Source organism: Athene cunicularia (genome assembly GCF_003259725.1).
Source record: "Athene cunicularia isolate RWA chromosome 2 unlocalized genomic scaffold, athCun1 chr2_part1, whole genome shotgun sequence".
Classification (NCBI taxonomy): Eukaryota; Metazoa; Chordata; class Aves; order Strigiformes; family Strigidae; genus Athene; species Athene cunicularia.
Window position 1 is genome coordinate 107190507 of NW_020799095.1, and position 15166 is coordinate 107205672.

The window sequence follows — 15166 nt, forward strand, 5'->3', positions numbered from 1 at the left end:
AATCAGATTCCTTATTCAATGGCCATTTTTTATGCAAGGAACAAGGTAGCCATGGAAATCGTGACTCAAGGAGAAATAAAAGAAGACAGCAGGTTAAAACTATCTGAATGACTGGATCAGAAAGGCCATGTAGACAATAGCAGAGTCATTTGGGCAGGTTTTGATAGGAAGTTTCATAAAGTCCCAGGCATCCAGACTCTTAGTTTAAACAGAGACTTAGACTTGGAAATAGCAAGAATGACATAGCTTAGAGGGCCTCACAAAACAGAGGAGAAATTTTGTAAGCAAACCAAAGGGGAATGTCCTTGCAGAGAGCAGACTTCCATATTGAATTTTGTCCTAATATTCTTTATGTGACGTCCTGTTGCGGTGCAGTACCTCTGTGCAATGCCAGATACTTGACGCTGTTACTTTATGACCTTCCAGTAAATTATTTTGGTTTCTTTGCAAGTAGTGCTCTTACATTATACACATATTTCCCTTCCCTACATGCTTTTGAGATGTGTATTTGTTTGGGTTTTTTTCCCATTTAGAATAAAACATCCTTCTGAAGACAGTGCAAACAAGCTTCATAGACGTAAGAGGAACCATCACTGGAAAACCACAACTGCATCATCCTTCTTTCTATTACTTTTATCTCAACCATCATGATAAAGGTTTGTAAAGTCTGGGAAAGAATTAGCCTTCTGGATAAAATACTGTGCTAAAATCAGTAAAGTGTCTGTCAGTGTTGTATCACCATGCAATGGAGAAAGATGAAAATGCATTGTGTGACATGCCTGTCCTGTCCTTTAAGTCTACCTGAACATGAAGAAAACATGTAAAGCTGCATCCTGACTTTCAGTTAACACAATGAAGTCTAAGTTTGCTACCTCATCATGATACAGATGTCTATAATAAAAAGGAGCCAGACTTTGTAATTATGGGGTACCCAGTGGTTCTGAGTCCTGCAACAGCTGTCATTCAGTAGTGTGAGTGTATGTGGAGTGTGGGAGCATCTGGTTCACTGAGTTATTTGGTTGTGATCTGGTCACTATAAAAGAAATAACAAGTAATGAGGAAAGATAAACTAACACACCGACACAAACATTAATGAGGAAGTCACAACAGAGAGAGTAATGAGGACCCAGAATAATTCAGCTGCTGATTGATGGTCCATTAAAGGAACTGCTCCAGCAGAAACTTCAAGAGTGTCAATGTGAACAACAATTTTATCTGATGGGAAGGGGCAAACATGATTAACATGAGTATTAAGGGAAACTTGAGGCTGCTTGGAATATGGGCTATGAGAGAGGTCTTGTGGACTAATGTAAAAATGACTATGGGATGTTTAGGGGAAGGGCCAAAGGATCTAAAGAAAAGGGGAAGGATCGTGGTGGATCAAAGAGGAACTAATCTAGGAAAATTGTACCAGCAACTGGAGAGACTGGCCTGCAAAAGAGATCTGCGTGCCAATGACCACAGGAGACGGCAGGTCTTAGGGCTTGTGGGTCTAGGCACCAGCACATGGAGGGATTGGCATGCAAGAGTCTCCTTGCCAATAACTGGAGGGACTGTGGGCTGTAGGACGTGGGTCGTAGGGCTTGTAGGTCTAAACACCAGTGAGTGGAGGGACTGGGGTGTGAGTATTGTATGTGTGTTGAAAGGTCCAAGTGACAGCAACTGGAGAAGAGGCCATGGGCACCAGGGCTGTAGGTCTGAGTGGCAGCAACGGGAGGGATCAAGTTGTGTGTGGCTGTGTAAGAGGTCTAAGTGCTGGCAACTGGAGAGACCTGGGTGTGTTTGTATTTCTTCAGTGAATGTAATCCTCTCTGTGTGTATGTATAATTCACTTGCAGACTTCAAGATGGTCTAGCGAATAGGAGAAAATACTTCCACATCTGGAGGACTCAGTCTGAGCCAGTGGTTAGGGTAAGGGAGCCTATGGCCCAGGCATGGCTATTCGGCAGATTGAGAGCCCGTGGTAATGTTCAAGGTATCTGTGATTGTGGGAATGTTTATGCAATGAGTGTGTGAGCATATGCATCTGTTTCAGTAACAAGCATCATGTTGCTCTATCTGGCAAGTAGGAGGTGACCAGCCCCAGGCCCAGGCATGGATGTTAAAGAGGTTTAGAGGCTGTGCTAATGTTCAAGGGGGCTGTGAATGTGGGTGTGCTTATGGATGTGGAGAATGAGGGCACATGTGTTTTCACCAGATAGCCTCCATTCTGATCAGTTGGAGGGGAGGAAGATGGTCGGACTGTCTGCACTTGTGTGAGTTTGGGTAGCATTATCGGTGGGTGCTGCTACACGCGCCGCTCTGTGTGTGTGCAGTGGTCTGTGCAGCCAGCCACATTAGGAACCTCTGTGTGCGTGTGTGAGTGTGTCTCTTGGATACACACTCAACCTTGCTACAGGACAGATTTGCAAGCAGGAACAGCAGCAGCTGCATCCCTGGGACTAGGATGGAGAGATGACCTGGGACCATTCCTGGCTGGGCACCATCAGCTGGTGAGGAGGGATCTCAGGTCTGTTGGATTTGGCCTCTCCCTTAACAACCTTGATATTCTACAAGGCTACAGTTCAGTAGGTTTTGGAGAACAGAGTAGGCATGGAAATAGAAGGGCCAGAGGAAGCGAAGTGTACCTCCCTGAGGACACTTTGCAGAGGAAGATGGCAGTCACCATGGGCACAGATCTTCACATTTGCAGTATTTTGGAGGGGGGCTGCAAGAGACAGGAGTGCCAGTAATAGAAATGTCAGGTCACACCAGATGGTTGGTAGACTGGTATGTGAATATATTCACATTTAAAGGTCAGCAGCTACTTTGATTCCCTGGAATGGATGTTGATGAACATAACATTTGTCATGCAATTTACCCTAACTCTGGGCAAGAGCAGTTCAAATGTATGGAAATTTGATGAGGGAACTAGTTTTCCTCTGAATGCTACTGCATGACACAAAGCAACAAATGCATATGGCTCTGTACTGACACTACATATGTAGTCATCCTCTGATTAATATTCTCTGAAATGTGGTTATATTTAAAGTATTCATAGCTGGTTTTATTAGCTTTTGTTGGAATCCAGAGATTCATGAAAGCAGCCGGACAAAATTAACAAAGATTTGTCAGAGCTAACAAACATCATGGATAGGAAGATACCCTACTATAGCTGTCTTAAAATAACTTTCCTATTTTGACATGTCTTCATCAGCAGTTTTCATGCAAATAATCCTCCAAATGCGCCTTCAATTAAGATATGCACATAGATTTACATGGAGTTAAGAAGACACAAATGAGACTCTTCAAAAATTCAATCCTGGCTAAAATACATAACATTATAAACAGTGAGCATTTCTTAATTTCAAATGTGAACTACTGGATTTGTGACTGCAGAGATCATTTAGATTTTTTGAAATCCAGATTACATGAAATGGCATAAATACTACCTGGATTGTACTTTTGTGCTTTCACTAGAAGAAAGCTTAATGCATAGGGCAATATATTACACTACATCATGCAAGATATAAATTCCATAGGGTATATCCTGAAATGGTAAACTTCCATGGGAGAAAACCCTTAAGCTTCTACTCATTCATTTCAAACAGGAACCAGGATCACAATTTAAAACTGAATCTCCCAGTCAGTGAGTAAGAACAAATCACCTTTCAGTGGTGTGCAGGTTCCACAGAGCCAAAAGTGACTGAGGTTTTGTTAATGTCATTAACTGATCTAAAAATACTCAAGAGGAAAATACTTTTTTTTTTTTTTTCTCATTTTTCAATTCAGGAAGATTACTCAGGAAGTCCAGCATCAGATTCAATATTGCACTTTATTGTATATCACAAAATTTATACTACTAGCTCAAGTTCCTGAACAAACACATTTTTCTTACAAAAGCTGTACCGTAACTGTCTTACAGTGATTGTCTCTTTCTGTGAAGAAAGGAGGTGAGAGATAAAAATACGTACGTGGTTTAGGAAAGGAAGCATTTCAACTGAAGTTTTCTGCTTTATGAGTAGATACTTTACTTGGATTTGTAATTTAACTGGTTAAAGTTGCAGTGTCTCAGTTTTGGTCACCTCTTGTGAAAACAGTGACGGTCACCAGCCCAGGTGAATCTTGCCTGCTTTACAAAGACTTTTCCTACATGGTTATTAGGACTGCATCTATTATTTTTATATGAAACAGCTTAATTTTGGAGACATATATTTGACACATTTACAGATAATATAGATATTTGTCACATATCAGATTACTGCACTGGTCAGTCAGAGCACCATACGTGGGTTGCAGCCCTTCACAGAAAGACTGGGTGTTTGCTTTACTTTCCTAAAGCAGATTTATTCACAGAAAGTTTTAATAAAAATCTTTAATGTAAGCTTCCCCATATGAAATATCTGAGATACTAATATGATAGCAAAACCCACCAGTGTAAAATCTCCACAAAGTTCCACTTCTCTTTCCTGTCCTTCTCACCTTGTGGTGATTCAGCTTATAATTTGCAACAAGGATTTGCTCTGCCTGCACCCCTGGAGCTGTGCAGTTCAGGCACACTTCACTCTTCACAGTTCAGGACTAGTGTAAAAAGCCTCTTTACTGGGTTCCCACAACATGCAGAACAAGGGCTTGAGCTGTGGATGTTGACTCCTCTGGTCAGCTACCCTGCTCCCACCCTTCGTTCAAGTGCAGGTTTCTGCTGGCACCTGGGTACTCTGTCCCCCTCAGGAAACACCTGGACTTAAGTAAGTGTTGTCTTCTCTGCTCCTCATCTTCTGGGCTCTGGACTAGCTGTACAGCTGGACCCAGCAGAGTATGTGCACACTGTATTTAGAGCTGTGTGCATGACTCATTCCCCACTGCTGAGTCTATCAGGAGTCACAGCATGGGCTTAAAAATAAAATTAAAAAACCCCAACACTGAAGTCAGTGTCTCAGGTTTGGAGCTGGGGGAAAAAAAAAAAAAAAAAAAAAAAAAGTAGGTTGTTGGTCTAGCTACTTATCAGTCTTTCTTCAAGAATCTCAGCATTGCAGAAAATCTTTTAGGCATGCCACCTAATATCTATGCTAAACAGTATACACAGCCTCGTATTCCTGATATAAGCAAACTAGACCAATTTCTTTGCTATTTGCATCACACGGATCAGCTCGCTCAGTCTAGCTTTTGCCCAAGTAGCAAATAACTGAATCATAATGTCTAATAGTCTGGCTGGCACTGCATTGTCTAAATGCAAAAAAGGGGCTGATCCTAAACACTAGCTCTCTTATTTCAGCTAAGCATGTCAGGTGTCTCATACCACCCCCACCAGGCAGACACGATTCCAGGGTGCAGGGCAGGAGTCAGTTGCCATTTCTTTAGGTGCAGATCAGAACGGAAAAGTTCTATTTCTCCATCTTTTTTTCCCACAGTTCTCCTTTCCCACTGTTATTAGAGCTTAGGGTCTTTTACTTAGACATAGATGCCACATGTCAGTTAAAGTACCTTTGATTCCCATAAATAGGGTCTTAATTCTCCTATCTACTTGGACTGCATTTTCAAGCTATATTCAGTGCCAGATAGTCATGTCTCTAAAGAAGATAACTACCAAATAAACTGCCTTTTCTGAACAGTCAATTGCTGTTTCTCAAAACTAGAGTTGTTGCTTAGAGACTTCTGTAATGTTTGATGCATTGATAGTAAAATATCTGTATTTTGCTCCGTTACAAAATTATTAAGAAATTAAATATACAGTGGTCTCATTCTCCCACTTCCTTCAACAACATATATACTAGTTTATTACAAAAGACAGATCTAAAGTCAAGTTTTAATAATCCATATTGTTCAAGAAAATTATGAATGTTTTACAGCAGATTCCACGTGGCTGCTTTCCTTGTCCTCTCCCCTTTCTGAGCATCAACAGGTTGAAAAAAAACAGTGACTACAGCAATTCAGACTGATCACCCCTTCTACTCCCAAATGAATAATTTTCTGGAGTGCATATGGATCAGTCTCCATTGTATTAAGCTTCTTCAAAACCATCACCAGTGCCATCTTTTTCTATTTTTTCACTGAATGCTTTTTTTCTTCCACCACCTAAGTCAAAGTTTATTACTTACAACATGTACACTATAACTGGTATTGTAAAGGTTGCAGTCAGGTTTCCATTCCAGTTTTCATTTGCTCACAAATTCCTACACGCCTTCCACTTGAGATGACACGGTCCATACTTGATCTCTGACTTTGACTTCACCTACTGTGAAAACAAAATAGCATCAAAGAAGCTTAACTTGAATGTCTGGATCTTAGCAAAATCAAACCTCGTTGTTTCCCGAGGTTGAAATGCTTAATCCTATAGTACATAAACCTGATTGTTCTTCCAGTGCAATACTCATGGGAAAAAAGATTGTGTGCTCTTTATCAGATTTGAATCTTTTCTTTAAACAATTTGATGGAACATTTTGATTAACTTCTTAATAATAGCATTTCTGCTTACTGGTTACTAATATATAACTAGAACCAGCCATCATTTTCTGCTGGAGTTCTGTGTATGTGCATTTGCCCTTGATTTTTTTTTAACACCATCTGGATCCATGCAGTCTATGCTACAAAAAGCCAAATCAAATTTTTTTTTTTTTTTTTTTTTATACTTTTCATCATGTTGTGAACGCTTGGGTTTGGAGGCAGCTTTCACTCACATAAATGATGATTGCTTGTTCAGAACAGGGTGTTATAAATGGCATAAAATAACATTGCAACTTCAGTTTGTTAAGTAAGCTATTAGTTTATTAACTCTGGTAGTTATTAAGTTGTTTAATAAACTTTGTTTATTAACTGTGGTAGAAGTATCTCTTGCTCCTTAGAAGAGACAGGTTTCATTCTAGCTGCTACTCTGATGCCTTCATCACCAGAAAAGATTTGTCAGAGTAAGCTGAAGGTAAGTAGAGAAACAGAAAATGAAAATATCTATCATCTCAGCTGGTTAAGGAACAACCTCTGCAGGCACTCAGGACAACTGCAGGTTTGCCTTGGCCAAAAGAATAATGATGATGCTTAAGCCTTAGAGTGTGCAATTGGGAGGAATGGAAAAAGAAAAGCCACTGTCATAAGAAAATATGAATTTTCTTAAGGGAAAAAAAGAAAATTAAATTGAGATGATAGTGACTACTCACTATAGGCCAGTGCATGATAGTCTACAGGCCATGTTTCCCAAGCAGATGCTCTGATGTAACATGAAGACTGAAGAATTGCTGCTGCTGAACAGCCCATTTGTTTGCTCTTCTTTTCAGAGGTTCCCAGCTCACAGCAAGACCAATTGCCATTGCCTGTGTCCTTTTAAAAGCTATTTATTTCCCTTAGCTTATAGCAATATGCATGTCTCTCACCTACAAGCACTGTGAGACCTCTGTCTGCCCCAGCCGCAGCGAGGCGGAGCCTCTTTGGGCAGCTCTCTCCTTCGGGAAGGTCTGGGAAACTGGCAGCCAGGGTGATGTGGAGGCTGCGCTGGCACAAGCATCACACAAAACATGCTTTGTTGCTGGAAGACTGAAGAAAAACTTGGAATTATAACCCCTTCCATGGCCTCTGCCGGAGACAAAGCCAGTGGTGGTACCCTGTGGTGACAGCCCTGTTGTCCCTATGGAGAGCTTGTCCCTGCATAGGCTGCTGCTGGGGACAGTAAATGAGTGGTTCTTGCCTTGGAGGCTTTGTTGGAGGAACTGGTAGAGACCAATGTTTTGTTTCACAGAACCACTGAAGACCAGATATAAATATTTGTCCTACTCCCTTGGGAGGGAAGTCCCCGTTCTGCACCCAATCCCCTTTGCCAGGAAAAGCAGGGCTGCCCTGCCCTGGCACTCTGCCCCACACTGGCTTCCCTGGCCAGGTCCCCATGGTGGGAGTGACTGCATAGCAATTTGGTTGACATCAAACATCCCCACTGGCTACACCCATGTCCACGAAAGATCTGCAGAGCACTGGCTGGCAACCGCCTTCCCCCCAAGTGAATCTTGAGCTTTGGAACAAATTTGAATTTCTGAGAAATACAAATAGCCACAGATGCATCCATTTTGAATGCAGTCCCAGCAACCTCAAAGGTATTTCTGAAATGAAAAGCTGGAAAAGGAGGCATAAAAGTTTATTTACCCTTTTTTCCCCAGAGGTTTATTTACTCATTTTCCCCTGGGGTTCAAATGAGCAAGCCACTCCACCCTTTGTGCTGGCAGAGTCATAGAAATGCTTTCATTTACGCCATAATCATGCCTGAGTGCCTAGATTAGGTGGTGCCACTTTCTTACCTAGGAGCAAGTTATCTTGGCTTCCACTTGCCTTGATTTATACCCATATTGCACAAACCACTTGGCAGACGTGTCAGATCACTCTCAGATTGGCTGTGGTTGGGTTACTTGCATATTTGCTTTCTCACTTGTTTCCCACAGCATCTCAATTATCTGGTGGACTAGGACTGGGAGGGCTAAAAAGTATTTTTTTTTTCTTTTCCATTCCACAAATATTCTTCAGCTATAAAACACTTTCCTGTTTTTTATTAGGTGACATCAAGACCATATCAAGGTTTTGTTGCTGAAAAACCCCACAGGCCAGGGTGCAGGAGCTTGGGTACGTGGGTGCTTGCTGATGCGCACACAGGCACACAGCATGCAGCCGGGTGCAAGGGGCCCATTGCACAACAGGAGGGTTTTAGAGCTCAAAAGATGGAAAGTTTGATATCTTTGGAAATGCAAGGCTGAGCATCAGTTTCTTAATCAGCAGTTACAGCTGCTGTCAACTGCCTTCCTGGCAATCCCCTGCTGATGGTGGAAGTGGTTTAGGGAATATTTTGCAATACAGTGATCACCTCTTAAAGGGGAAGGCAGAGCATTTCAGCTGTAGGGCCAAAGCCTTTTGCACTCTGGTTTTAGAGCACTGTAAAAGATTAAGTATCTTCATAAGCAGTAGAAGAATCCTGACTTTACTACTATTTTATTCATATATGAGAATGATTGATTTGTGCTGAATAACTTGTACAGTATCTGTAAGTGCATTACTTCCCTTAGTTTATTAAACAGGAGTGCAGTAAACGTCCTGTCCTCCCCACCACTTCTGGCTTTTGTCACAAAGGATGCTGAAACTATTTGAAATTTAAGTAACTACTGGTGAAGTCAGAATACTTTTTGTACATCCCTCCCAAGAGTCACTGTGTAAGACATAGCCATTCACTCCTAAGGGTCTGGATCATCTCAGGTGGAGCCACACATCAACAGGATTACGCTTGCCAAAGGTAAGCCCATGCAAATACACAGGTGTACAGTACAAAACTTTTACAGAAGGGGAAATGTTGTGGATTTCAGGATCCAGAACATCAACTCCTTTCCATGGATGTGCAAAAGAAATGAGGGAAGGAGAAGCATCATGGTGACCTATTTGGGATCCAGGGACTGTAGGATGCAGGCCCAGACCTCTGAGCTGGGCGTTAGGGATAGTCATTAAATGTTTGCTGATGGTGTCAGCGGTAATTGCTCCAGTAAACTGGACGCTTGGTACTGTCAAACTCTGTCAGGAATGAATTGAATGAGATAAATGTTCCTGCACTTACAAAGTATTTTTACAATTAATTGCCAAAACGGTCCTGGGAAATGGGAAACTAGTTTCCTCAGTTTATTGGAAAGACAGTTAAATCTGGACTATCAGAAGACTTAAATAAGAGCACAGAGTAAATAGCTGTCAAATCAGATGGAGAAAAGGCAACCCACCAGTACCTCTTTGTTGATGTTTTGCTGTCCTGATGGTGCTGTTTAGTCCAGCGGTCACAAGCAGGGACACGGCTCTCAGAAGGAGCAAAACCTAGGCCCTCTGGCAGCATGGCTCTGCCATGGCCACTGTTGTTGCTGAGACACTTCTTCCCCCTTGCTCCCTCAAAACCCAACAGCTGCCAGCTTCATCACATCAATAGCTGGGTGAAGGTGATGGGAGCAGGAGAGTCAGGACTCCCTGCTGATGGGTCAGGGGATGCTAACCCTCATGCTGCTAACTCCAGAGGAGCCTGGGGCTGTGGTCTCAAAAAAACGAACTTTGCCAGGCAGCTGAAGGGTGGTTACAGCCAGCTTTTATAAGCTACCACTTGATCTTTGTAATAAGAATTTTTTATTCAGTGTTTTCTAAGCACCTTCCCCATAAAAGGACAAAGATGCTTCTGACAGTATTGCAAGTATGTTGTGAGTATGTTGTGATGGATACTGAGAAGTGTCAGAGTTTTTCCTCTTTTCAAGTAATGGAGATCAAAACTTCCAAAGATTAAAACATTCACTTAAACCTTGTAAGTACCTTGAAACATTTTTTTTTCCCCCCTAAGCTTTCAGACTTTTATTTCATACGTTATTCAAAAACACAACTTCCATATAAATGTCATGAGGTGTAATGTTCAACTTCAGTTAAAATTGTGAGCAAATCAATACCTTTCATTATTCCAGGTACAGGAACCTGCTATGCTCCACCAGCACCTCCAAAAGCACAGGTTCAGACAATTTAAAGAAGACAAAGCAGCTTTGTCTTCTTTAAGACAAAGTGTTTGAGCTTTAAATGTCGCAAAGTTGAAGGGCTCTGGTAAGAAATCCTCTGCATTATAGAATTTTAGAGGGTTTTTGTCCAGCACTTCCCCTCCAGAATGCTCCTGAGTCTTAGCAAACATGGAAATATTGTACCACTGATTAGCTTCTAAATTGCCTTAGTTAGTTGTAAGGTTGCACCAATAGTATTGGTGTATAAAAAGGACTGTAATTGTTCAGTCTCAAACTGGAAAGAAAATAAAAGAGAAGCTGTAATTCCTAAGGTCGGGAATGTAAAAATATATCTAGATATATAAATATATAAAATATATAAAGGAACCACAATGTTTTCTTAAGCAAAAGTTTATACTACTATGCTATTATTACATACCTAACACTCCTTCAGACATTACTGCAACACAGGTAGGTACTAAAGACATCCTCAGAAATCCTACTGTTTCAATAACTAGACAGAAATACACAAACTATACTTTCCTTATTAGAGTTCTTGCTTCAGAATCCTCCCAGAATTTTTTTTTTTTTTTTTAATTTAAGATCTCATTCCAAATTTCAAAGTATGCCTATGTCCAATCTAGCTTTGCGTTTTATTAAGGGACCAACTTTTGGCTTTATTAAAGCTTTAGTAGACAGTCCTTCGGATTGCAAAGTGCAGCAGATCCATTAGCATGTCATTGAGTGCCATTATACAACTGCTTTGAATTTTCATGGCTCCACGTGTGCTATATTTGGATACACAGCGAGGTAATTCAGGTGCTGGGCCAAGTGCTTTTGAGGAGGGGTTGTCGGATAACAGATTCCATCTGCACTGATGTGGTTAAAATGCCCTAGCAGTGCGAAACATTGTTTCAGCGCTGCCAATAAGTAAGTGTGCAAGTTGCCCTCTTCAGGAGAGGAAAGACATTCTCAGACAGCAAGATTTCAAAGGATTATTGTTTTAAGTTAACCTATTTTTTTAAAGCAAGTTATCAAATACTTGATGGAAACTCTGCAGAGAAATAAAGAGCTTGATCTATGTAAGGAAGCTGACACCTCTGCCAGGAGCTGTTATGTAGCAGGTTAGCATTGTCAGGCTAATGTAACTTAATTATGGGTGCTGAAAACAAAGCATTTAGAAATGAAGTCACAACTGAACAGCCACCATGCCTACAAGTGACAGAAGTAGAATAGTTCCATCAACTTGAGTGATAAACTGAAGCCCATTCGTGAAATCAGTGGGTGTCTCACCCGAGTGAGCAGTGCAGGATTAGACTCGATTGCACATCATGCCAGCACTAGTTAGAAACATAGAACAGATGTCAACTAAATAGGGAAGTGTGGGACAAAACAGAAATAATTGTAAAAATGTGCCCAAGGATAAAATAAATTGATCCTAAGACACTAACAAACATACTTGTACAAGGCGAAATGAGTCTTTGTACTGGGTTGGCTTTTATTTTCTTGCTAATATTGCATAACAGAGCTACATTGGCATGATGAGGAGGGGGGATAATAAAATAACTTATCAATGCACTATTAACTCTACATGCTCTTACCTAATAATAAGATATTGATGTCTCCTTTAATGCGTGTCCTATTGTTGAGAACTTTCTCATTACCCCGCAGTAGCATACACAAAATGGCTTTTTTAATATACTCGTGGCCAAGAACGTTTGGTACTAAAGACTTGCTTAAATGGTCAAAGATATCCTATTTAAGAAACAGCAAACACTTACATTGCACATTACCAACATTAGAATGGAATCTCATTATCCATTAGCCAGCATTAGTGCAATTTATAACTTACTTTAGTTTGAGCTTTGCAGAATTTCTTGATCTTTGCCACATCATCAGCTGAGAATGTGAGTGCTATTTCTTTGCTCATCAGTTTGATATTATTAGCCAGCATTGTTGTCCCTGGTATTTTCCTCTAGATGCAAAGAAATGTCACAAAATTAACTATTAAATAGATGAACTATTAAATACATACTGGAGTGTTTTTTTCACATCACAAAAAGAATGAAATTCAACGAAACTATTAGATGTATCCATTTTATTATGGCTTGGAGAGTGAAATCCACACTAAAAGAGGATTCAATGAAGTTCCAACATCAGAATTCAAAAGAACTAGAACTACGTCATATAGCTTTATAGCACTGGGGGTTTAATTTCTTCCTTACCCTGCAATAGGAATGGGTGGGATATCTGTATGATGTGGAGCAGTACGGTGTGACATCTGCTCAAAGAACATGCTCTGATGTTAGGGCTAACTGTGAGGGAAATAGAGAGGATAACTCATTTTTCGCTTTGTTTTCAAAAGGCTTGTCAGACACTTGGGCTTCTTCTAAACACCGATCAGACAAGCCTTGCAAACCCCAGAGGGTGAGAAACCAAAATTTTAAAGCAGACAGCAGGGAAACACCACCTTAACGTCTACTTTATGAACCTATCAATCTTTTGTAAGTTTACAGACTTTGTATGGAAGCACCGGCAAGACAGCTGATGCTTTAGAGGAGCCATGAGAAAATGCTTTGGGGAGAGGAGACTGCAATTGATATAAACTATTTAAAGACAGACGTGAATGAAGCCCCAAGATCTGGGTGTGAGCAACACAAGCCCCCCAGGGCACAGCTGTGTTTTCCAGATAAGACAATTTGAATGGAAACTAAATCAAAAAATAACCCAATTCTAGCTCAGACTGCCTCTGGAGGCTTGTAACAAGCCTCTGTGTTCCTTTGAGCCTCTCAGCCGTCACGGTCAGAGCTCTCCCGGCTGCCCAACTCGGCCCTGGCCAGGTGAATGCTGAACTGTGGTTCACCACAGCCACCCACAAAGAGGGCTGAAATGCTGGGGTTTCAACCCTAAACTCCGAATTAAGGTTGACATCTGGGTGATTCCCACAGTCCTTCACAAAGAGGGGGTGAGTTTACCTTTAAGCTTCCCTCCAGGGTGGTGCCGGCCTTGCAGGGAGAGCCATTGGGTAAATGAGCCCCAGGTGTCTGCAGTAAGTAACCAAAGGTCAGGTGTCCCACTGAGGGATAAAAGCTGGGACCCCTTGCAGGCAGGGGCAGTGTCTGTCTGTGAGGTGGATGCCCTGTGCAGAGTTCCCTGTTGGGGAAGGACCTCCTGCCTCCCTGGGACTGGGCTCCAGTCAGGTCTGGCTTTTGTAAATGTGGGCTGTGTAGAGATTCAGTATGTGGCTTCCTTGGTCTTATGTATTTGGTTTGTTGACTCGGTTGTTTCTGGTCCCTTCTATGGGAAACTGCATGTCACCATTTATTCCACCCATTGTTGGTTGTGCGGTGTTGTTGTTGGGGTCAGTGGGGTTGATGTTGATTATGTATAATCTGACTGACTTGTTTGTACCCCCAGTGCTCACCCGTGTACTGACCCTTTTGTATCAAATACAGTTTGGTTATTGGTTCATCTTTATGCTGGCTGTGCCCTTTATGCTAGGCCTGGTAATTGGCAAAACAAGGGCTCATGGATGGGCAGAGAGTCAGTTTGGGGCGTGTGCAGCTGTTGCTGGGGATGGTCCAGGGCCAGGTAACAGGAGGAAATTTGGTAAAGATGAGATGGAGATAGGTGGAAATGTTTGTTCTCAGCTCCACAAGTGGCAGGATAGATGTCCCTGCTGGGCACAGGGAGCAGGAGACTGCAGCAGCCACAGGCAAGCCCTAATTTGGGTTCTAAAATATGGGGTTGTCCTGAGTGGATCCTCAGGTAAAAGCTCCAAAAGTTTTTAGTAATCAGTACAGAGGAAATGACAGTAGAATTTGTAGCACTTGAAGCCATGCTGGCAAGGACTTTTTCTTTTTTTACTTTGTTCAGTAAACACCAGTCCCTCTTATTTGTTACCAAGTTCATCTCAAGCCAGTCCTGACAGGCAACCTGCTTTGCTGCCGTGCTCAACTGCATGGCCAGCTGGCAGTGACTTGAGGTGGAGGTGTCAGTCAAAGGTACCTTGATGGGAGGACCACTTAATTCCTCCTGCACACTATCCAGAAGCAATTAATTTCTCTGTAAATACCCTTCAGGTGATATTTATAATACTGTAAACCAAACTGTTTACTCTTGGGATATGCAATATTTAGATATTTTCCCACCAAAGAGGAGGATGGATGGCAATTCCAGCAGCTACGGTCACACAATGGTATGGCAAGGAAGGGAGGACACTGTGGCACCTAATTTGCCAGTATTACTGTTCCAGTGCCTGTGTGACCCTGAGCTGCAACTAACACCCTGAGGTAAATAAAGACACCAGGATCTGAAGAGATGTCTACCTGGAGATGCTCACTCTGCACTGAGGGGTGGCAGCTGGGACCAGCCCAGGCAGTGGTCACTCAGCAAGACCAGTGCTACCAGCAGACCAGGGGGAAAATGCTGTATTAATGCTTGCCATTAATACTCACCGATTAAGAAAACCTAACAACCAGTGTGCGCTGCCTTTTATACAGCCGAGAGACAAAACACAGACCAAGTTACAACAAAGCTTAAACCCAAAATAATTACATTTTGTCACAATTCCTTCCACACAGCCCAAGCTACCAAGGAAGCGAGCTGCCAGCACCCAGGGAGAGACATGATTTGCTCCACAGCTCCCTTCAGTCCCAGCACGAATATTTCCCAATGTTTGAAACAGGGAGCAACTAAATCTTTTAATGCTTTCT

General features: G+C 41.9%; 1 protein-coding gene across 1 annotated transcript in view; it reads left to right on the forward strand.

The window, feature by feature from the left end:
* The window catches only part of MEP1B (meprin A subunit beta), a 28190-nt gene extending 27639 nt beyond the window's left edge, over positions 1–551 (forward strand). Inside the window, exon 15 of the mRNA XM_026842058.1 lies at positions 534–551. Coding sequence (XP_026697859.1) covers positions 534–551 — 18 coding nt within the window. The remainder of the gene's footprint in view (positions 1–533) is intronic.
* Positions 552–15166: the final 14615 nt, after the last annotated feature.